This window comes from Artibeus jamaicensis, unplaced genomic scaffold (assembly GCF_021234435.1).
Source record: "Artibeus jamaicensis isolate MK-2021 breed Jamaican fruit bat unplaced genomic scaffold, CSHL_Jam_final contig_354, whole genome shotgun sequence".
Taxonomy (NCBI): domain Eukaryota; kingdom Metazoa; phylum Chordata; class Mammalia; order Chiroptera; family Phyllostomidae; genus Artibeus; species Artibeus jamaicensis.
The window spans coordinates 7,335,899-7,361,802 of NW_026521803.1; the positions used below are offsets into that span (position 1 = coordinate 7,335,899).

Sequence of the window (25,904 nt, forward strand, 5' to 3'; positions counted from 1 at the left end):
AGACCTAGTCTGCTAAAAAGAAGGTTCTAGGTGGGGTGGCCTCCCTGCATCTGTCTCCCTTGCAGCTCACACCTTAGCAGTGCAATATTATGTTCTTAAACTTCCATGGCTGCCTCTGCCTGTGACAAAACACTGGGCTGCTCCACCTTGCTGCTTCCCCAGCAGGGCAAATGCCCAGCTCAACCCATTCCACTGCCAGTCAGCAGACTCCAGAACCACAGTGGCCTGTGCCCAGGCTGAGTGGGAGCTATTCCCAGAGGAGAGGCTATAGCTTAAAGGCACTTTGTCCTGACTGTGGATGCAGAGAGCAAGCTCTCCCACCTGGACCTGCAGCCCCACCCCCAGCCACTACATAGCTTTGGAGGAGAGAGGAAAGACTTGTCTTATCAAACAATCCCTCATACCCACCTATCAACGTGTAAATATTACCAATCTGCACTCTACCTATTCTTTGCTAATAACCATGGCACTTTCCCCTTTTTTGTTTGTAGACAGTGTACTCTGCTAGTTGAATTTATGCATTTGTTTCTGTTTCTATTCTTGTCATTGCTGCTTTATACATGCCCTAGTACATAAACTAGGACTTTAAAAGCAATAAGTATGTTTTTCTTTTCATTATAAAAATAGTATGCTTATTTTTAAATTTTAGAAAATAAGGAAAAGTAAGGCAGAGACCAAAAATCACCCATAGTACCATACCTTACTATTGAGAAACTCCAAGTTTTTCTTTTATTTTTTCCCCCCTGGCAAAGAATTGTTTGTTTTACATGCTATGTGTACAATTCTTCTATACTGTTTTTTTCAGCTTATATAATCATAGAAACATTTTTCCTTAAACATAACTTTTAACACCTGCATAGTATTCCATTCTAGTTGTTTACCATAGTTTATTAAACATTAATCTCTTCATCTTATGAATAGTGCTATTATAAACATTTTTATGCATAAGTTGTTGAGAATTATCTCCTTAGAAATGATTCTTAGAACTGGATCAAAACATCATAAACATTTTTGATATATTTTGCTTAATAGTTTTTCAAAATAGACATTCGGGTTTATATTCCCACTATGAATGTTTATGTTCCTTTTTATCATCTTTCACCAGCACTGGATGTACTTGTGTCATTATTAACATCTTAACCCATTGTTGTAATAATGTACATATCTTTCATTACTAGGAGGTTGAATATTTTACCAAATGTTTATTAACTAGTTGTTTTTCTTTTTCTATGACTTAATTTATAATCTGTGCCTATTCATCAATTTGGCCTTAAAATTTCTTATTGATTTGTAAGATCATATATATTAATATATATGCATGTATATACCTATGTATATATGTATGTTTTAAAGATACTAATCTTTTATAATTGAAAAAATTAGCATATTCTTTATTTTAAAATTTTTAGTATATTTTTGACAATTGACCTGTTAGTTTAAAAATATTCTGTCAAATTCATGAGTTTAAAAAAATTTATTTTACTAATTTCTGTTTAAAAAACTACTTCCACCTTTCAAAACTTTTATATATATTTCAATTTCCCCCTCCATCATAACCCCACCATGGCTTGGTTTTCTTTTTCCTTTTTTAAAACTTCCATTGAAATGTATTTTGGTATGTTGAATAAAGTGAGAATCTAATTGTATTTTTAATATCTTTTATTGATTATGCCATTACAGTTGTCCCATTCCCCCCTTTCATTCCCCTCCACCCTATACACCCCCTCACACCCACCTTCCCCCCTTTAGTTCATGTCAATGTGTCATAAGTTCTTTAGCTTCTACATTTCCCACACTACTCTTGCCCTCCCTCTGTCTATTTTCTCCCCACCATCTATGCTACTTATTCTCTGTACCTTGTCCCCCTCTCTCCTCCTCCCACTCCCCTATTGCTTGCCTTCCATATGATCTCCATTTCTGTGGTTCTATTTCTGTTCTAGCTGTTTGCTTAGTTTGCTTTTGTTTTAGGTGTGCCTGTTAATAACTGTGAGTTTGCTGTTCTTTCACTGTTCATCTTTTTTTATCTTCTTTTTCTTAGATAAGTCCCTTTAACATTTCATATATATTTCATCACCATATAACATTTAACATTTCATCACCATATAAGGGCTTGGTTATGATGAACTCCTTGAACTTGACCTTATCTGAGAAGTACTTTATCTGCCCTTCCATTCTACATGGTACCTTTGCTGGATAGAGCAATCTTGGATGTAGGTCTTTGGATTTCATGACTTGGAATACTTCTTTCCAGCCCCTTCTTGCCTGGAAGGTCTCTTTTGAGAAATCAGCTGACAGTCTGATGGGAACTCTTTTGTAGGTCACTGTCTTCTTTTCTCTTGCTGCTTCTAGGATTCTCTCCTTCATTTTAATCTTGGCTAATGTAATGATGATGTGCCTTGGTGTGTTCCTTCTTGGGTCCACCTTCTTTGGGTCTCTCTGAGCTTCCTGGAGTTCCTGGAAGTCTATTTCCTTTGCCAGATTGGGGAAGTTCTCCTTCATTGTTTGTTCAGATAAGTTTTCAATTTCTTGCTGTTCCTCTTCTCTTTCTGGTACCCCTATAATTTGGATGTTGGAACATTTAAAGATATCTTGGATGTTCTTAAGCCACTCCTCATTTTTTTTGAATTCTTGTTTCTTCATTCTTTTCTGGTTGGATGTTTCTTTTTTCCTTCTGGTCCACACTGTTGATTTGAGTCCAGTTTCCTTCCCATCACTATTGGTTCCCTGTACAGTTCCCTTCATTTCACTTAGCACAGCCTTCATTTTTTTCACCTAATTTGTGACCAAAATCAACTAATCCTGTGAGCATCCTGATTGCCAGTGTTTTGAACTGTGCATCTGATAGGTTGGCTGTCTCTTCATTGCTTAGTTGTATAAAATAAGTTCCTAAGGTATTTTAAACAGTTATTTTTGCATATGATTTTTTAGATTAATTTTTCAACTATCTCCCCAACTTCCTCCATTCCACTGACATTTATACTGAAAATATTTTAAATTTATAATTAGAAAAGAAAATTCTATGACATTCAATCTTTCCAATAAAATTAGTAACTTATTAAACATTTAAAAATATGTATTTGACAAAGTTATATAAATTTTTATCATCCAGGCCACATATACTTCTCACTGAAATTATTTATGGGTATTCTAAAACTTTCATTGCTGTCCTTAATTGGAACTTTGTTTTGATTATTTCATGATTATTGGTATAGAGGAGTATTGTTGACTATTATATATTTATCATCTTTTCCTGAGTCATTTTACTAAATTGCTATTGGGTCTATAAAATTTTCTTATTTGTTTTGAAATCCTTAAATATATATTGACAACTACCATGTTTCATTGAGTGTAAAACATCATTACTATTAATTATAAGATGCATAATTATTTATGTACTACCAAAAGGAGGAGACACTAACAAACTAAAATATCATTGATTCTAGGATGTATCTTGGTTTTTGAAAGGTTAAAATGTGAAAATGGACAAATCATAGATTTGATTAAATATTGTAATTTCTAAATAATGATGATTTCATTTCTTTCTCATCAATAATCACACCTCACATCTGTTTCAGGTCTCAGTGTCTTAGCCAGAGCATCAAAGCTAGTAGATGATAGGCATCCTTGTCCTTTGCCAATTTGCCACAGAGATAATTCATCTTTAAGCATGGTGTTAAGTTTTGATTAAAACGAACACTCTTTATCATGTTAAGATGGTATTTTTTGATTCAATAGTGTATTGACCTCAGTCAAATACTAACTTTATTTCTTTATGTGCTTCTACTTAGTTAACATTTTTTAAGTTATATCACTTTTTAATTGTAACTTTAATTTAAAAGGAAACGTTTCCTCATGATAGAAGATAGAAAAACAGTCACTTTCATTAAATAAAAGGTAACCATGAAAATAAATAACACAAAACAATATTTAAAAATTTTGTTTACTTACTGTTGCTTATTTAAAGCTCTGATGCCAACCCTTTCTTATTTAAAACATTTTTAAAAGGATGTTAGTAAGTGCCAGGGAAGTGTTAAAGATATGTACTGGTTCACCAAACTGAACTCTGCTAGAAGTACTTAAAGTACAAGGAGAACTGAAATAGAATAATCTCTACAGTTAAAACTATGTCTGAGTCATGTAAAATTATCCAATTTTTCAGAAACTGTTAGGAATGTGTTTCATGTATCAAGTGCTTTTTTGGTATATGTTGAGGTTATGTTATAGCTTTTACTTTACTTGAGTTAATTATTGATATACATATCATATAAAAAATTTCTAATATTATGTTACCCTGTGGTCCTGGAGATAAACGCATGTACACACACACACACTCACACACACATTGATTCAATATACAGTTGAATTCTTTTTTCTAATAGTTTATTTAGGATTTTGATTTTTCTATTTTATTTATAACTGTATTGCCAAGGTTTTAGGCATTTTTTATGGCTGTTGGAGGAAACAGAAACCAACATACATCGATTTAAGCAAGAGCAGAAAGTCTAACTAGATGTCAGAGGGACTAAAACTAGGAGTTGAGAACCTCTGATGAGCCAATGATATTCTCTTAGTCTTTCCAGGCCTGAATGGTCCTCATCTCTGCTTCTTTGTGGGTCTATTTTATACTTTTCCCAGTGTTTGTGAACTAATTTATTCAACTTCTCTTGCACATAAGCCAAATACAGTAACTTCAGCATCATACACATACAAGGAATTTTAGTACTAAAAGAGGTTGAGAGGCATCTTTTGTTCCAATCCACATTTTACAGTTGTTTTTGAATAGTTAATACCTGTATAGGACATATGCATATAAATCCAAAAGATACAATATGGTACACAATGAAAAGTAATGCTTCCTCTCATCTTTGTGCTCATGTCTCTTAGTTCCTTAACACAAAAGGCAAGAGCTGTTCAGTTTCTTCTGTTCTTTCCATAAACACACAATCATTCGTATTATTATACAGATTTTACTTATCCATGCTTTTTTTCACCTTTCCTAACAATATATCTTGAAGATTGTCCTATATCAGTAAATGTAGAAGTATCATTCTTTTCAAGAACTGAAGAGTAGTTCATTTTTAACATGCACAACAATTTAACCAGGACTCTGCTAATGGACATACAAGTTGGTTTCAGTCTTTGCTATTACAAACAATGCTGCATTAAATACTTTCATGTGTAAGTTTATTCCTGAGTTACTTTTATTCTTCTCTTTGTTGAATGGTTTCTTTATTTTTTAAAGCTTTTAAAAAGTTCATTTTTAGAGAGAGGGGAAGGGAGGGAGAAAGAGAGAAAGAGAAACATCAATGTATGGTTGCCTCTCATGTGCTCCCTACTGGGGATCAGGCTTGCAACCCAGGCATGTGCCCTGAGTGGGAATCAAACCAGCAACCCTTTGGTTCGCAGGCCAGCACTCAATCCACTGAGCCACACCAGTCATGGCAATTCTTTATTCAATACTTTTTTAAAAAAGAAGGAGCTCATTGGTACCATGGTTTCTGTTCATTCTTTTTAAAAATTTCTACTTAATCATTGTTTTTGCTTACTATATTTTGCTATACTATAAACTTGAGTTTATTTTTCCTTTTGCTTCTGCAGTGATTTGGATTTTGGAATAAATAATTCTTGTTTTTAGCTTGCTAGCAGTTACCTTTAAACATAAACAATGTTAAATATATATTTTTATGATTATAAATTTAAGAATAAAACTATAACTATTGAAAACTTTCTACATGGATGAGAAGCAGCACATTTTCTGCTCAGCTTTATCTTCTCCCTTCTTTCTTATTTTTATTTATTTTTTTATTGATTATGCCATTACATTTGCTCTATTCCCCCCTCCATTCCCCTCCACCCTGCATACCCCTCCCCCACCATTTCCCCCTTTAGTTCATGAACATGTGTCTCAAATTCTTTAGATTCTGTATTTCCCCTACTAGTCTTACCCTCCCCCTATCTATTTTCTATCTACTGTCTATGCTACTTATTTTCTGTACCTTCTCCCCCCTTCTCCTCCTCCCACTCCCCTGATGCTAACTCTCCAAGAGATCTTCATTTCTATGGTTCTGCTCCTGATCTAGCTGTCCTCTTAGTTTGCTTTTGTTTTAGGTGTGGTGGTTCCTAACTGTGAGTTTGCTGTCCTTTCACTGTTCATCTTTTTTATCTTCTTTTTCTTAGGTAAGTCCCTTTAACATTTCATATAATAAGGGCTTGGTGATGATGAACTCCTTGAATTTGGTCTTATCTGAGAAGCACTTTATCTGCCCTTCCATTCTAAATAAAAACTTTGCTGGGTAGAGCAATCTTGGTTGTAGGTCTTTGGTTTTCATGAGTTGGAATACCTCTTTCCAGCCCCTTCTTGCCTGGAAGGTCTCTTTTGAGAAATCAGCTGACAGTCTGATGGGAACTCCTTTGTAGGTGACTGTCCCCTTAGCTCTTGCTGCTTCTAGGATTCTCTCCTTCATTTTCATCTTGGCTAATGTAATGATGATGTGCCTTGGTGTGTTCCTTCTTGGGTCCAACTTCTTTGGGACTCTCTGAGATTCCTGGATTTCCTGGAAGTCTATTTCCTTTGCCAGATTGGGGAAATTCTCCTTTATTATTTGTTCAAATAAGTTTTCCAGTGGTGGCTGTGCCTTTCCCCCTTCTGGTACCCCTATAATTCGGATGTTGGAACGTTTAAAGATGTCCTGGAGGTTCCTAAGCTTCTCCTCATTTTTCTGAATTTTTATTTCTTCATTCTTTTCTGTTTGATCATTTTTTTCTTCCTTCTGGTCCACTCCCTTGATTTGAGTCCCAATTTCCTTTCCATTACTATTGGTTTCCTTTGTATTACCATTCATTTCAATTAGTTTAGCTTCCATATGTTTCTCTAATTTGTGACTAAAATCAACCAGTTCTGTAAGGATCCTGATAACCAGTGTTTTGAACTGTGCATCTGAAAGACTGGCTATTTCTTCATCGCTTAGATCTATCGGTTCTGGGGCTCTGAGTTGTCCTAGAGCCATTTTTGGTCTATTCGTGCCATTAAGTAAGCGGAGCGAAGCCTTAGTTGTTTACCAGGACAGGGCAACCCAGGTCGCTGGTTTGTGACACTGTGCGTGGGGGCGGGGTCAGAGAGGGAGCAATGGCGGTCCTCTCCTAGCCCAGTCCATCCGGTCACACCACTCGCCCCAGGCCTGTTTATCCGATCAGAATTGTGCGAGGCTGCTGCCCCGCGCAGGCTTCCCTTCTCACTGGTTTATCCACACACAGATGCGCGACCGACCACAGACAGCCCGCCGCGCCTCTTCCCTGTGTGCTCCCGTAGCTAGCCCGGGATCAGTGCCTTCGGCTGCTTGCGCACCGCGCACCACCCAGGGATTTTTTCTTGCCAACCTGCTCCGCTGCTGGTTTCGCTTCTCTTACCGGTTTAGCTGAGCATTTAGTTGTCTTTGGACTCTGTATTGTCAATTTTCTGTGTGGCTTGGTTGTGTTTATTGTTGTTAAAAATAGTTGTTCTTAGATTTGGTTGTGCACAGAGGCAAGGTGGTTCCACCTACACCTCCATCTTGGCGGAAGTCCCGGGTAATCAATATTCTGATTTCCATCACCATATATTAGTTCTATGTGTTTTAGAATTTCATAGATATGGGATCACACAATATGTACTCTTTTGTGACTGACTTCTTTGGTTTTTGTAGATTTAGGGAGCACATTTTATTGTAAAATATACATAACTTAAGTTTACCATTTTAACCATTTTAAGTCTACAGTAAAGCATCATTAAGTAGATTCACATCATTGTACAACTATCACTACCATCTATCTTCAGAACTTTCTAACTTTCCAAATAGAAATTGTGTATCCATTAAACACCAACTTACCATTCCTCATTCCACTTAGCCCCTGGAAACCACTATTCTACTTTTTGTGCCTATGAATTTGACTATTCTAGGTACCTCATATAAATGGAATCATATAATACTTGTTCTTTTGTGCGTGGCTTATTTCACTTAGCATAATGTTTTCAAGTCATCCACTGTAGCATATATAGAATTTTATTCCTGTTTAAGGCTAAATAATATTTCACTGGACATAATGTACCGCATTTTGTTCATTTATTCATCAGTCCATGGAAATATAGATTTTTATAAAACAATCTTTCTAACATTTATTTCTCATCCTGTAGTAAATGAGCATTAAATGAAGAGTGTTTTAAGTTCTTAGATCATTTTCCTTGTCATATGCTGCAAAAATTTATTCCATAGGTCCCACTTCCTTCCCTCTTTCCCCTACTCTCAACTTTGGGTTGATAGAAAAATATCTAGGCCCATAGTTTGAAAACAGATAAGGTTCAGAGTTTTGCTATTAGATCCCTCACCATTTAATCTAGGTACTGACAGACTCTCGTTCTTTAATACTCTGATTTGATGTGTACAAACCTTATTCTGGTTTTTACTGCTTAACAGGTATTTATCTTGTGTAGTTCCTGATATGAGATAGAATAACTTCCTGGCAATCTATTTAAAAGAGAATTGTTAAACCTATAGACTCTAACTGCATTTACTCTTCTTTAATGATATTGAGTGGTACATGACAACTCCTCCCCTGACTTCCACCATTTTTAGTATTTCTCTATCTACCTCATCTGAAATTTTTTTTTACCTCCAAGAGGACTACAGATCTCAAGTTTCCATTCTCTTTATCCTATCCTTATTGTGTATGGGAATTCTAGAAATGGATTTGGTTAAGAGGGACTGTTAATGACAGCCTAGTACACTCTGACAATTCAGAAATCTGTTTCCCTACAGTAAAAGATGTGGCTGCTTTGCTTTCTCATTAGTGAAACCCTGCGTCCTCAAACTATAGGCAGTCAGTGAGGAAGGAGAGCTGTGATACAGAGTTCTTGTAATCTGTTTCCCAGCTGTGCTTTCGTGATTTAAAAGATGCTGCATGACTCAGATGTCAATTCTGTTTTTTAATTTGGTGCTATTGAAATGTAATAGCAGAAATAATTCCAGAAATCTCCTTTATAATAGACTTTTATCCTTTATTTCAGGGTTGTTGTACACTTTCATCTCTTTGTACTACTTCATGAATATGCAATGAAGGTTGGGAGAAGATCTGTTTAATCATATTATTACTGAGTCATCATCCTAACACTATAGTGTGGGTCCAAGATTATTTAACTTACTTTGTATAACCAGGGTTTTATAAGACACCCAAGAAAGAATCTCTTCCCCCACTGGCCTGATACCTTAATTATTAAGAACTTGCCATTCTCAAGAGCCTTATAAAAAACAAATATTCTCCAAGAAGGTAAAACAAGTCACTATCATCTTGGTTTAAAAACTCTGATGACCACTAATGTTGCATTTTTCAGTATTCTGACAAGCACTTAAAATTAGGGGAGCAGAAACATATTGCTGCTCTGAGCCTTCCTTAGTGTCCCAACAATCCTTGAAAAGTCCTCAGTATTTTCCATCTAGAGTATCTCAGCTATTTTACAAGTATCAGAGGAGAAGAGTTGGATAGCACCATCACATATGACTATTGCTGATCAATCCCAGCCTCCACTGTAAACAGATGGCTTTCTAAGATTTTTAAACCAATATAAATCTTAATTGTTATGAGATCTTATGATACTTATGAGATCAATATGAAAAGCAAAAGTGGGAGCTCTAATTGATGAAGGGAGTAGCACCAGAGAGTCCAGCCCCTTCCCACTACTTTTGGCCTTGAAAGGGCTTTATGGAATACATAGAGCTTGGAGTAACATAATTTCTAAATCACTATCCTATATGAGCAACTATATGCCAACAAACTGGACAACGTGGATGAAATGGATAAATTCCTAGAAACATATAATCTTCCAAAACTAAATCAGGAAGAATCAGAGAATCTGAATAGACAAATTACACCTAATGCAATTGGAGCAGTAATAAAAAACCTACCAACAAATAAGAGTCCTGAACCAGATGGCTTCATAGGTGAATTGTACCAAACATTTTGAGAAGAACTAACACCTCTCCTTCTGAAACTATTTCATAAAGAGGAAGCAAGGCTCCCAAATTCATTTTATGAGGCCAGCATTATTATAATTCCAAAACCAGGTAAAGACACTACAAAGAAAGAAAATTATAGGCCAGGAGCTTCTGGTCAAGATGGTGACATAGGTAGACATGTTTTGCCTCTTTGCACAACCCCATTAAAATTACAACTAAAGTATAGAACAACCATCACTCAGGAATGTCAGAAATCAAGTTGAATAGAAGTTTGACAACTATGCAATTGAAGAAACCACATACATCCAGACTGGTAGGAGTGGTACAGATGTGGAATGGGCTGGCTCCACAATCATGTGAATAAAAATTCGGGAGGGACATCTCAGGAGCAAGGAGTCCCAGACCTACACTAGGCCTCCTAGCCCAGGATTCCAGGGCCAGGAAGTTGTCCGCACAACTTCTGGCTGGGAAAACCAACAAGGATTGAATTGGTGGAAGAGGCTGCTGGAGCCCAAGGCAGTTCCTCTTGGAGAATTCACACATGGACTCAACTACTCAGACTCTCTCCTTCTGAGCTCCAGCACTGGGATAGCAACTTGAAGAGCACCAGTGGTATATAAGGAAGAACTGAAGTGACTGGAATCAGGGCAAGCAGAGGTCATTGTCCCTTGGCTGAGCCCTCTCCCCCACAAAGCCACTAAACTTGTGACATATCTGAGAGTCCATCAACCTGGCTAACACTGTGTGACCCACCTTGGAGATCCACAGAGGTGGATCTCCACCCACCTTACCAGCCTACCCAAGCTGTTTTTCCATAAGAATGGCTGGTCTTGGCTCCTAAACCCTATCAAACTAGCAACAGCTGATTTCAGTAAACCCTAGCAGGCAGGCAGATTAGAGTCACAGCTTGGCTTCACCTAGGAATCTCAAAGCCCAACACAAGTAGTAGCCACCACAGACTGCTTTACAGCTCAGGCATGGTGCCATGGGCAAAACATGGTGGGGTTGGAGGGGGCTGACTTTCACCTGCATCACCTGGGAAATGCCAGGGCTAACATACCCAGTGGACAGCTACAGATCGTGCTGGAGCACCACCACCCTGCCTCTGCACAGCTGATCCTCCATGGAGAGCAGAGGTTGGTGGTCGGTGGTCACAGCCAATCCTTGTAGCTGACTGGCCTGGGTAATTCCCTCCCATTGACTTGCCAACAGGAATCAAGGCTTGATTACAAGAGAAGGGTGCACCTTGAGTACCTAGCTTGGGTTACAGGGAGGCTCTGCCACTGGATCCTCTAAGGACACCTACTATGTTAGGCAACACTATCAACACATGGAGATAAAGCAGTTCTACTTAATACATAGAGAAAAACACAGGAAGACTGCCAAAATGAAGAGATGAAGAAACATGGTCCAACTGAATGAATAGGTCAAAACTCCAGAAAAAGCTAAATGAAATGGAAATAAGCAATCTGTCAGATGCAGAGTTCAAAATACCATTTATAAGGGTGCTCGAGGAACTTAGTGAGGACCTCAGCAGCATAAAAAAGAGTCAGAAACAAAGGATGTGCTAATTGAAATAAAGAACAATTTATAGGGAAAACAACAGTAGAGTGGATGAAGCTGAGAATCAAATCAATGATTTGGAACATAAGGAAGCAAAAAACAACCAATCAGGACAAGAAAAAAATAAATGAGCTTTTGGGACAACTTCAAGAGGTCCAACATTCATCTTCTAGGGGTACCAGAAGGAGAAGAGAAAGAGCAGGAAATTGGAAATTTGAAAAAGTAGTAAAAGAAAATTTCCCCAATTTGGTGAAGGAAATAGACATGCAAGTTCAGGAAGCGCAGAGCATCCCAATCATGATGGATGCAAAAAGGCCCACTTCAAGACACATCATTATTAAAAGGCCAGAGGTTAAAAATAAAGAGAGACTATTAAAAGCAAGAGAAAAGAAGTTAGTTACCAGAAGGTTGCCAGATGAGAAGGGGAGTGGGAGAATGGGTAAAGAGGTGAGGGGACTAAGGAGCACAATAGGTAGTTACAAAATAGTCATGGGGATGTAAAGTACAGTATGGGAAATGGAATAGCCAAAGAACTTATATATATATGCATGTCCCTTGGACATGGTGAGGGGATTGCCTGAGGGAGTAGAGGGTGCTGGGTGGATTTGGCAAAGAGGAAAAATTGAGGGAAACTGTAATAGCAATCAATGAAATATAATAAAAAATAAAATAAAAATTAAAAAATATACAGATGATGCATTCTAAAATTGTACACCAGAAACCTATATAATTTTATCAAACAATGTCACCTTAATAAATTCAATTTAAGAAGTTAAAAAAAAACAAAATTATAGGCCAATATCCTGATGAACGTAGACACTAAAAACCTCGATAAAATATACCAGCAAGTAAACCAAACACAGTAATGCATAAAAAAGATCATACATCATGATCAAGTGGGATTTATTCTGGGAATACAAGTTTGGTACAACATTCACAAATCAATTAATGTGATTACCACATAAAGAAAAGGAAGGATAAAGACCATATAATCATATCAATAGATGCAGAAAAAACATTTGATAAAATCTAGCACCCATTTATGATCAAAACTCTCAGTCAAATTGGGTTAGAGGGAACATACCTAAACATAATAAAGGCCATATATATGAACTCACTCCAGCATCATATTTAATGGGCAAAAATTCCAAGCATTCCCATTACGATCAGGGATAAGACAGAGATCTTCTTTCACTTCTCTTATTCAATGTAGTACTAGAAGTCCTAGCCACAGCAATCCGATAAGAATAACAAATAAAAGGCATCCAAATTGGAAAGGAAGTAGTATAACCATCTCTTTTGCAGATGACATGATACTGTACATAGAGAACCCCAAAGATTCCACCAAGAAACTACTAGAACTGATAAACGAATTCAGCAAAGTATCAGAATACAAAATTAATATGCAAAAATCAATTGCATTTTTATATCCCAACAATGAACTAATAGAAAGGGAAATTAAGAAAACAATCCCATTCATAATTGCTATGAAGAAAGAAATTAAAGAAGATATAAATAATTGGTAGCACATAGCATGTTCATGGATAGGAAGAATTAACATCATTAAAATGTCCATATTATCCAAAGCAATCTACAGATTGAATGCAATTTCTATCAAGATTCCAATGACATAGTACATAGAACTAGAACAAATATTTCAAAAATTTATATGGCTCCACAAAACGTCCCACATGGCAACAGTGATCTTGAGAAAGAACAAAGTTGGCAGAATCATGCTAACTAATATCAAACTATACTTCAAGGCCATAATAATCAAAACACCCTGGTAGTGGCATAAATATAGACATATAGATCAATGGTACAGAATAAAGAGCCCAGAAATAAACCCATACCTTTACAGTTAATACTCAACAGAGGAAGCAAGCACATACAATGGGCTAAAGATAGTTTATTCAGTAAATGGTGTTGGGAGAATTGGATGGATACAGGCAGGCAAATGAAACTAGGCCATGTTCTTACACACCACACAAGAATAAATTCAAAATGGATCAAAGACTTAAATGTTAGACCTGAAACCATAAAAATCCTAGAAGAAAACAGGCAGCAGAATCTTGGACATTGCCCATAGCAACTTTTTATAGGATATATTTCCCCAGGCAAGGGAAACAAAAGAAAAAATAAACAAATGAAACTACATCAAACTAAAATGATTTTTCACAGCAAAGGAAATTGTCAATAAAATAAAAAGACAGTCAACAGAATGGAAGAACATATTCACCAATACATCTGATAAGGGATTACCAAAATTTACAAAGTACTTCTAAAACTCAACACCAAAGAAACAAAAAACCCAATTAAAAAATTGGCAAAGGACCTGAATAGATGCTTCTCCAAAGAGGACATACAAATGTCCAACAGACACATGAAAAGATGCTCAAGGTCACCAATCATCAGAGAAATGCAAATTAAAACCACAATGAGATACTATCTTATAGCTATCAAAATGGCTATCATCAATAAATCAACAAACAAAAGCTGGCAAGGATGTGGAGAAAGGGGAACCCTAGTACACTGTTGGCGGGAGTGCAGACTGGTACAGCCATTGTGGAAAGCAGTATAGAGGTACCTCAAAAAAGTAAGAATGGATCTGCCTTTTGACCCAGCAATTGCACTTCCTGGACTATATCCAAAGGAACACAAAACACTAATTTGAAAGAACATAAGCACCCCTATGTTCATTGCAGCATTATTTACAATCACCAAGATATGGAAGCAGTTCAACAATAGATGAATGGATAAAACAACTATGGGATATTTACACAATGGAACCCTACTCAGCTGTAAGTTAGAAGACAATTTTACCCTTTGCAACAGTGTGTATGGTACTAGAAAACATTATCTTACATGAAATAAGCCAGTCAGAGAAAGACTAATACCATATAATTTCATTCATTTGTGGAATCTAAAGAGCAAACTGAGCTAACAAGTAAAACAGACACAGACTCAATGATGGAAAGCAGACCACAGCTAGTGGTGATGGAAGTTAGGGGGTGGAAGTATTGAGCAAAAAGGGAAAAGGACTCTTGAATATGGACAACAGTGTGATAATTTTGGGAGGAGGGCAGGTGTAAGGGTACTATACTGCAATGGAAAAATACAATAAAGATTAAATAAAAAAGAAAAGTTAGAATAAATAAATTACTACCCTAGACATCAATAAAGGATATTTGTGCAAGAGTATTCATGCAATGGTATTTGAAGAAGAATATGAGAAAGGACATCGAGCTACCTCAGCATAACTAGAATGTTTGAGCTCTGTCTCCAGGTAGTTATTTTAAAGATAAACTTGATTGTTATTATCTACATTTAGCACTCTTTCCCAGTCCTACCCCAGGTAACAACTAAGGGGTGCTCTATTAGTCTGTGTGATCTCTAAGACATCTATCTTTCATTGTGTGAACTTTTCATATCTTTACAAAATCCTTAGAAAATTTTTCCTTATATCAAATATCATGATATGACTTCCAATTGTGACCAAGAAAGAGTAATCCACTATAGACTCCCTCTCCTTTGGATTACAACTAAAACCTCTGGGAAAAATACACACACACACACACACACAAAATTACCTGAGTACTGTTTAAGTAAAGGCAAGCCAATTGTGAACTGAAGTCAAAACTTAAAAAAGCAACACATTTAAGAATGAATTTTCCAATTATTACTTTCTTTTGTCCTATGACTTTGCCCCAAAGACAGGCTTCAACTGCACAACTGTCAGCAACGGTTATATAAGCAATTAAAACTCTGAAAGAAACCTGATATTTTTGCACAGAAAAACTGAGAAATAGGTACTCTGTGGAGCAGAGAGTATAGGAGGCATTCTGGAGAGAAGTGAACTTGAGAACAAAATGTCTCAACCGACTGTGTAAGAAATTCGATAAGTCTCCAGTTACCCTTGAGTTGCATATGTATGGGACAGACCCAATGCAGCCTAACAAACGTTTTGAAAATTGAACTAAGTATTAAACCACCGACCAGGTTTCAGACTTACCTCTTAGCAATATATGTGTGGAATAGTCCCAAAACAGCATCAACAAAATTTAAAAACTGAATTGAGATTGGAATCACTGTTTACAAAAAGCAATTTATTTGTTCTAACAATCTGTTTATTATTTATCCCCCCACTGAACCACCCCCCACAATGAGGAGGTTATTTGGAGTAGAATTAGTCTGAAATCAGAGGTACCTTCCTCATTCATTTTGGGCTTAGGTTGGGGCATTGTCCAGGCAGAATTAGCACCTCCTTTTGGATACTGCAGAATAGGGACTTAGGTAAAACCATAAAGGTGGCCAAGAGTGTTGATTGGCAGGCTGGGAGACAAATTCTTCCGATAAAGGCATTTTTATCTCCATAGGGAGCTAGGAGTTGACTGTAAATGTTCTGGGGGTTGGAAGAGTTAATTCAATGGAAGAGTTGCAGGTTGCAGAGAGAAATGAAGGGAATACACTATAGTGGGCCATCTGCAAGGTCAGTAGGGGCTGCTGTGTCTTTACTGTCTTAGGGGGAAGGTGATATAGGCATCATAGCCAAAGAGGCAGCTAGCACTTATGCCCAATACCCCGTCTATGATTTCAGAGCGGCTTCCTTTTACAGCAAGGACAGAAATGGAGGTGATCAGGTAGATAACTGCCGCTGAAAGGGTTCGGAAGAAGTCACACCAGGGCCAGTTGATGCATTGTATCTTGTTGTGCAGGCCAGTCAAGTACAAGACAAGGAAGACAACAGCAAGGTTCATCTCAATCCCAGTCAGGGAGTAGTATCCTACTCCTAAATCATGGAAGCAGGTCAGAATCACCAAGCAGAATATAATCTCAGTACACAAAATAATTCCCTTTTGGCTACTTGAGAAGTTGGTGCAGGTAGCCCAGCAGCTGGAGGCTGAGACATGCTGGGAATCCCCCATCGTGTGAGTCAGAGCCCTTGCAGGGCACAGAGGATCTGCTCATTTGAGGGCAGGTTTGCTGTTCACTCAGATGTCCTTTCTGCTGTTTAGAAAGTGATTATAAAAACTTACAGTCTGAAGCTTACTGGGTTGATTACCTGCTAAAACAGTAATAATAATAAAATTATTATTATTATTATTATAAAAAACAACATCCTTAGAAAATTTTAACAGTATTTATGTCTATAAAATTTAATATTCAAAAAGTTTATAATACAATCCAAAATTACTTAATAATTAAAGGACAAGGAAAATGTGACTATCAGGGCAAAAGATAATCAATAGTTATCAAACCCAAGAAGACACAGATGTTAAAATTATAAGAAAAAGGCTCTAAAGTAGATACTAAAATAAACTCCATGACATACAGATAAACACACATGAAAGAAAATAAATGAAAAACTAAAAGTTCTTAGCAAAAAAATTAAATTTTAGAAAAGAACAAAATTGGCCCTGGCTGGTGTAGCTCAGTGGATTGAGCACCAGCCTGAGAACCCAAGGGTCACTGGTTCAATTCCCAGTCAGGGCACATGCCTGGGTTGCTGACCAGGTCCCAAGTAGCAGATGTGTTAGAGGCAACCACACATTGATGTTTCCCTCTATTTCTCCCTTCCTTCCTCTCTGTCTAAAAAATAAATAAATAAAATGTTAAAAAAAAGAAAAGAACAAAATTGGATTAAAACATACACTCTACTGAATAAACTCAATAACAGATTGAAAGTGAAGTTCACTCAAAAGCAGAGTGAACTTGGAGAGAGATTAATAGAAATTATTCAATTTAATGAATAAGAGAAAAGAGATTGAAAAAAACTGAATAGAACTTTTGGGAGTCACAGACTACGTCAAAAATCTAACATTTTTAACAATAAAGAAATTGGTACAGAAGATAATTACTCAGGAGATATTTGGGGAAACAATGGCTGAAAACTTTCCAAATTTGGTGAAAGATATTAACTTGAAAATTCAAGAACTTCAACAAAAGTAAAACAGAGATGTTTTCCATTTGTCTATTGTTATTTCTTTATAAAACTAGATTGTGGGAGGGTGGGCTGTGATGGGAGTAAAAGAGAGAAAACTGTATTTGAACAACAATTAAAATAAAAAATTTTTAAAAAATCAAAAGTAAAATAATAAACATACAAAAAAACCCACACAGAGATATATTATAGTTAAACTACTGAAAACTAAATGTAAAGAAAAAATTCTTGGGTTTACCTCCTATCATGGATGCAACAAATGTACACTACATATAAAACAATTTCTTCTGAAGAACAACTGAGGAAATGCTGATTGAACAGCTTCTGCATAATAAATGATAGAAGGACCATACAGAAAAAGGTAGGAGAGATGGAGACAAGGTAATAATGGGACTGCTACCCCCCTCTTCTGAGTCCTGTAGTAGGGAGGGAAATTACTGAGTGGCCCAGGAACAGACTCACCAGCCCTGGGCACAGCAAAAAATATAAAATCTAAAAAATAAATTAAAAACAGCAGTTTAAAGAGCACCTAGACTATACATAAAGGATATCTATTTACTAACCCTGTAGTGTTTGCCAAATGGGTGGGGAACTGCTAGGACTATCGCCAGGGTCAGAGGTGCTGGCAAACATCATGTTTTATGTTCTCCGACCACTTTGATAGTATGGATGGGAGCACTGTTCAGGCACTTGAACTGGCTTGACAAAGCTGCTTCAGTGAGTCCTAGGCCCCTAGTCTAAACCTACTTTAGCATTTTCCCAAATGTGGACCCAGTATTTCATTTCCCAGGACCCCCTGGCCTGTGCACACCCCAGCTCTAGCCATCCTGCCAGGCTGGCCCTAATGCAGAGTGCCCCCAAACCCCTTGACTATGACTGTTCAAGCTCTGGCCATCCCACCATTGCAGTCCCAGTGCTGAGCACTCTTGGATTTCCTGATCACCATGTGCTCCAGCTCCAGCTGGTTTGTCAAAGCTCCTGGCACAAATAGTCTGCATAAAAGTCACTGCTCTGCAGGTCACTCTTTCAAGACTGAAAGAGGTAGCTGTCTTGCCTCATTCATAGAATCTGCATAAAGTCAAACAAAATGAGGAGACCAAGGAATATGTTCCAAACAAAAGAATAAGATAAAAACCCTAATGAAACAAACAAGTAATTTACTTTCAAAGTAATGCTTATAAACATACTCACTGAAAAGATTGAGCACCAGCCTGCAAACCAAGGGGCTGCTGGTTCCCTTCCCTGTCAGGGCACATGCCGGGGCTGTGAGCTAGGTCCCTGGTGGGGGGCACCCAGGAGGCATCCACACAGATATTTCTATTCCTCACTTTTTTCCCTCCCTTCTCCTCTGTCTAAAATAAATAAATAAAATCTTTTATAAAATTAAAACAAAATATTTTCTTGAAAGTTTGGTCCAAAAATGTGGCTGTGCATTATACATGGGGGCACATTAAACATGGCAAAATATGGTAATTTAAAAAGACACACAGAACTTTATGCTTATTGCAGCATTATTTAAAAAAGCCAAGATATAGAAGCATTAAGTGTCCATCAATAGATGAATGGATAAAGAAGAGGAGATATATAGGTATAGATACAGATACAGATGTAGCTAGATAAAGAGATAGAGGTACATAGAGATAGAGATAATGTCATTACTGAGCCATAAAAATAATGAAATTTTTCCATTTTCAACAACAGGGGTGGCCTTATAGGGTATTATACTAAGTGAAATAAGTTAGACAAAGACAAATACCACATAATTTCACTTATATGTGGAATCTAAAAAAAACAAATAAACAAAACAAAACAGAATGGACTCACAGGTACAGGACACAAACTGCTGGTTAACAAAGACATGAGAAGAGCAATATAGGTGAAGAAGATTAAGAGGTAAAAATTTGTTATAAAACAAATCATGGAGGTGTAATGGAGTATAGTCAATGACATTGTAATAACTGTATGGTGATAGATGGTAACTAGATTGTGGGAATCATTTTGGAATATATATAAATATCAAATCACTGTGACTGATATATTTGTGAAACTAATAGATATTGTATGTCAACTGTACCTCAAACTTTTGTTTAAATTTTTTTATTGATTATGCTGTTACAGTTGTTCTATTCCCCCCTTCATTCCCCTCCACCCTACCCCCCCATCCCCACCATTACCCTCCCTTTAGTTTATGGCCATGTGTCTCAAGTTCTTTAGATTCTATATTTCCCATGCTATTCTTGCCCCCCCATCTATTTTCTATCTACTGTCTATGCTACTTATTTTCTGTACCTTCTCCCCCCTTCCCCTCCTCCCACTCCCCTGTTGCTAACCCTCCGTGAGATCTTCATTTCTATGTTTCCACTCCTGATCTAGCTGTCCTTTTAGTTTGCTTTTGTTTTAGGTGTGTTTGTTAATAACTGTGAGTTTGTTATCCTTTCACTGTTCATGTTTCTTTAAGTTCTTTTTCTTAGATAAGTCCCTTTAACATTTCATATAATAAGGGCTTGGTGATGATGAACTCCTTGAATTTGATCTTATCTGAGAAGCACTTTATCTGTCCTTCCATTCTAAATGAAAGTTTTGCTGGATAGAGCAATCTTGGTTGTAGGTCTTTGGATTTCATAACTTGGAATACCTCTTTCCAGCCCCTTCTTGCCTGTAAAGTCTCTTTTGAGAAATCTGCTGACAGTCTGATGGGGACTCCTTTGTAGGTGACTGTCCTCTTAGCTCTTGCTGCTTCTAGGATTCTCTCCTTCATTTTAATTTTGGCTAATATAATTATGATGTGCCTTGGTGTGTTCCTCCTTGGGTCCAACTTCTTTGGGACTCTCTGAGCTTCCTGGATTTCCTGGAAGTCTATTTCCTTTGCCAGATTGGGGAAATTCTCCTTTATTATTTGTTCAAATAAGTTTTCCACTGGTGGCTGTGCCTTTCCCCCTTCTGGTACCCCTATAATTCGGATGTTGGAGTGTTTAAAGATGTCCTGGAGGTTCCTAAGACTCTCCTCATTTCTTTGAATTCTTGCTTCTTCACTCTTTTCTGTTTGGCCATTATTTGCTTTCTTCTGGTCCACTCCATTGATTTGAGTCCCAGTTTCCTTTTCATTGCTATTGGCTTCCTGTGCCATTCCATTCATTTCCCTTAATTTAGCCTTCATATGTTTCTCTAATTTGTGGCTATAATCCACCAGATCTATGAGGAAGCTGATGACCAGTGTTTTAAACTGTGCGCCTGAGAGTTTTGCTATTTCTTCATTGCTTAGATTTATAGGCTCTGGGGCTTTGAGATCTTCTTGAGCCATTTTTGGTCTGTTCGAGCCCTTTAAGTGTGAGGAGCGGAGCCTTGGACTCCCAGGTCGCTGGGAGTTGTGACGCTGTATGTGGGGGCGTGGTCAGAGGGGGGAAATGGCGGTGCCCTCCCTGCCGCTTGCTGCAGGGACCCGCTGGGCCCCGGTCCAATCGCCTACTCCCTCGCTTGTCTATCTGCGCACAAATGCACGACCACAGTCAACCCCCAGCCCTGCTCCCTCGCTGTTTCCCCCCGTGGTCACTCGCTTGGTCGCTCACTAGGTCCAACCCTACGCCTGGATTCTGCGCGCCTGAGTCCTTCTGACCAAGTTTTCCTGTGCAACCCCGCTCCACCAGCTGCTGGTTTCGCCCCTTATTGGTCAGACTGAAGAATTTGTTGTTAACAGACTTCCGAAAAGTTCAATTTTCTGTGTTCTGGCTGCGTTTTCTGTTGCTAATATTTAGTTGTCTCTAAACTTGGTTGTGTGAGAAAGCACGATGTCTCCCCCTATGCCTCCATCTTGGCGGAAGTCTCTCAAACTTTTTTTAAGAAAGAGAAATTCTTAAAAGCAGCTAAGAAAAATGGACACATCACATATAGGAGAACAATGATGTTAATAATGATGGTGGACTTCTCAGCAGAAACCATGGAAGCCAGAAGACAATAGAATGTTTTTAAAATAATAGGACAGGATTGTCAACCTAGCATTCTATATCCAGCAAAAATATCCTTCAGGGATGAAGAAGAAATAAAGAAATTCTCAGGGAACATTTGAGATCTTGCTCCCTGGCACACGTCATCAGTTTGGCTCAAATAAACTTTTACAAAAAAATTTAAAAACAACAAAAAAATTCTCAGGTGAAGGTAAACAGAGAAAACGTATATAATTAAAAGAAATGCTAAAGAAGTTCTTCAGACTGAAGAAGAATAATATCAGGTTAAAATTGGAACTTTATGAATGAAAGAACAAAAACAATAATATCTGAGCAAATATAAAAGACTGTGTTTTTGTTTAAGGTTCTTTAAAATATGTTTAATGGTTGAGAAAGTTTTAACATTCTGTGTGATGAATTTTTAGTGCATGTGGTTTTTAAAGATTTTATTTATTTATCTTTAGAGGGGAAGGGAAAAAGAGAGGGAGAGAAACATCAATGTATGGTTGCCTTTCATGCGTCCCCTGCTGGAAATTGGCCTACAGGGAACTGGTCTGCAACCCAGGCATGTGCCCTGACTGGGAATGGAACCGCGATTGTCTGGTTCACAGGCCCGTGCTCAATCCACTGAGCTACACCAGCCAGGGCTTAATGCATGTTGATTGACTACATGTGACAATTATAACAGAAGAGTGAGGTTAAGGGATTTACATGGTTGTAAAGCCTCTATATGATACTTAAATAGTAAAATATTACTTTGACTTTAAAACATAGACTTTGAAACATAGATTTTGAAATGTTAAATATTCTACTATAATTTTTAAAGCAGAGGTCTTCAACTGGGGTGATTCTGCCCACAGGCAGATAATGCATACTGTCTGGAGACAATTTTGACTACTGTGATTGGGGGAGAGGTGCAATTGGCACTTAGTGGGTAGGGGTCAGAAATGTTGCTAGACATCTAGAATGCACAGGACAGCTGGTCTGGAATTATCTGGTCTGGAATATCAGTAGTATTGAGATTGAGAAACTTTCCTAGAACAGTGAGAGAGAGAGGCAAAAAGCAATGAAGTAGAATAAACTACCCAAAATAAGACAGGAAAGGGGGAACAGGGGAACAAAAAAGCAGACAGAACAAATACAAAACATAGCAAAATAACAGACAATCAAAGTAGTCATATTGAATTTAAAAATCCACATGCTGGTCTCAAGAAACCCATTTTAAATATAAGGACTTAAGAATAAAAGAATGGAAACGTGAACCATGCAGACAAAGCTGGAGTGGCTATTTTAATATGACAGAGCAAACTTTAGGACAAGGAATAGTATTAGAGGTACAAAGGACATTACAGATTTTTAAAATGGTCATTTTGCCAAGAAGACATAACAAACCTAATAATAGACTTTAAATACAACACATGAATCAAAAACAAACCTTGACAAATTTAAATAAACTAAAATCACATGAAGTGGATTAATTGACCATCATAAAATTATATTATAAATTAACAACAGCAAGATTACTCTATTTTAGTTTTGCATGTAGATGTCAAATTGTTTGATCACCAATTGCTAAAAAACTACTCTTTCACCATTGAATTTTTGTCATCTTTGTTAAATATCAATTGACCATTTTTGTTTCAGTCTATTTCTGAATTTTATCGTATTAAATAGATATAGATGTTTACCTTTACCAGGACTACACTGTCCTGATAACTATAGCTTTACAATGAGTTTAAATTAAGTATTGTAAGTGTTCTATTTCAAAGTTATTTTGCCTATTATAGGCCTTTTATGAAAATTTTAGAATCAGCTTGCTAATATCAACAAAATACTCTGAGATTTTGATTGAGATTACATTATATCTGTGGATCAATTGGGGGAGAATTGACATATTTATAATATTAATTAAGACTTCAATTCCACAAACACTTACTCCATTTATTTGGTTCTTCTGATATTTCTTACATCAATAATTCATAATTTTAGCACATATTTTATTGGCTTATACCTAAATATTTCATATTTTATACTATTGTACATTCTTTTCAAATTTCCTTTTTTTTAGATTTTTAAAAAAATTTTATTGATTTTGCCATTACAGTTGTTCTATTCCCCCCCTCTGTTCCCCTCCACCCTGCACACCCCTCCCCCACCATTCCTCCCCCTTTAGTTCATGAACACGTGTCTCAAATTCTTCAGATTCTGTATTTCCCCTACTATTCTTATCCTCCCCCCTATCTATTTTCTATCTACAGTCTATGCTACTTATTTTCTGTACCTTCTCCCCCTTCCCTGTTGCTAATCCTCCACATGATCTTCATTTCTATGGTTCACTCGTGATCTAGCTGTCCTCTTAGTTTGCTTTTGTTTTAGGTTGTTGATAACTGTGAGTTTGCTGTCCTTTCACTGTTCATCCTTTTTTTTTTTTATCTTCTTTTTCTTAGGTAAGTCTCTTTAACATTTCATATAATAAGGGCTTGGTGATGATGAACTCCTTGAATTTGGTCTTATCTGAGAAGCACTTTATCTGCCCTTCCATTCTAAATGGAAGCTTTGCTGGATAGAGCAATCTTGGTTGTAGGTCTTTGGTTTTCATGAGTTGGAATACCTCTTTCCAGCCCCTTCTTGCCTGTAAGGTCTCTTTTGAGAAATCTGCTGACAGTCTGATGGGGACTCCTTTGTAGGTGACTGTCCCCTTAGCTCTTGCTGCTTCTAGGATTCTCTCCTTCATTTTAATCTTGGCTAATGTAATGATGATGTGCCTTGGTGTGTTCCTCCTTGGGTCCAACTTCTTTGGGACTCTCTGAGCTTCCTGGATTTCCTGGAAGTCTATTTCCTTTGTCATATTGGGGAAGTTCTCTTTTATTATTTGTTCAAATAAGGTTTCCACATGTGGCTGTTCCTCTTCCCCTTCTGGTACCCCTATAATTCAGATGTTGGAACATTTAAAGATGTCCTGGAGGTTCCTTAGCCTCTCCTCATTTTTTTAATTCTTGTTTCTTCATATTTTTCTGTTTGGTCATTTTTTTCTTCCCTCTGGTCCGCTCCCTTAATTTGAGTCCCAGCTTTCTTTCCATCACTATTGGTTTCCTGTGCATTTTCCTTCATTTCAATTAGTTTAGCCTTCATTTATTCCTCTAATTTGTGGCTAAAATCAACCAGTTCTGTGAGCATCCTGATCACCAGTGTTTTGAACTGTGCATCTGAAAGTTGGGCTATTTCTTCCTCACTTAGATTTATGGGTTCTGGGGCTCTGAGTTATTCTTGAACCATGTTTTGCTCTGTTTGCACTTGTTATGTATGAGGGACGGAGCCTTAGGTGTTCACCAGGGTGGGGCTGCTCATGTTGCTGGTTTGTGATGCTGTATGTGGGGGCGGGGTCAGAGAGGGAGCAATGGGGGTCCTCTCTGCTCCCTCCCGCTGCTGGGGCCCACCTGGTCTGCCTTACCGCTCACCCCCCGGCCTTTGTTAATTTGTGTCTTTCAAAGAATTGTTCTATTTTGTCTAAGTTATTATATTTCTTGAAATTAAGTTTTTATTATACAGGGTGAGGCAAAAGTAGGTTTGCAGTCATTCATATAGAAAATAATAACATCATTAATAAATAATACAATAATAAACTGTTTTTGTACTCACAATCGTAAACCTACTTTTGCCCCACCCTGTATTTCCCTATTGTTTCCATAACGTTTGCAGTGTTTCTAGTGATGGCCCCTCTTTCATTCCTAATATTGATAGTTTGTATCTTCTGTCCTTTTTCTTAGTATGCTTGGCTAAAAGTTTACTATCTTTACAAGCAATCAGCTTTTGGTTTCATTGTTTTTTCTATTATTTTTCCGTTTTCAAACTTATTGATTTCCATTGTTTATTAATTTCTTCTACTTGCTTTGCATTTAATTTGCTCCTCTTTTTCTAGATTCTTAACTTGAAAACTTAGGCTATCGATTTTAGACCTTTGTTATTTTCCAATATAAAACATTCAGTTCTTTAAATTTTCTACTAAGTACTAGCTACATTCCACAAATTTTTATATGTCGTATTTACATTCAGTTCAACATATTATCTAATTTCCCTTAAGATTTTCTCTGGTACATGGCTTATTTAGAAATGTGTTGTTTAATTTCCAAATACTTGAGGACTTTCCTGATAACTTTCCTTTTGTTGATCAATTCTGTTCTGATTAGATAATATACTGTGTATGTGTTTTTCCTCAATAATTTTTTATTGTAGTAGAATATATATAACATAAAATTTACCATTTTAAACATTTTAAATGTACAATTCAGTGGCTTTAAGCACATTCACAATGTTGTATAACTACCACCATTAGCTATTTCTACGACATTTTCATCATCCTAAATAGAAACTCTTCACCTATTGAACAGCAACTTCTCTTTCCCCTAGCCCCTGATGACCTCTATTTGCCTATTCTGTGTATGGTTTTAATACTCTAATCCTGTTAAGATTTGT

At 37.1% G+C, this 25,904-nt stretch overlaps 1 protein-coding gene across 1 annotated transcript; it reads right to left on the minus strand.

Annotated features, from left to right (window-relative positions):
• Positions 1-16,060: 16,060 nt before the first annotated feature.
• Positions 16,061-16,474, minus strand: LOC119058894 (proteolipid protein 2-like). The gene has a single exon (XM_037158390.2). It carries the CDS (start codon positions 16,472-16,474, stop codon positions 16,061-16,063), a length of 414 nt encoding a protein of 137 aa, XP_037014285.2.
• Positions 16,475-25,904: the final 9,430 nt, after the last annotated feature.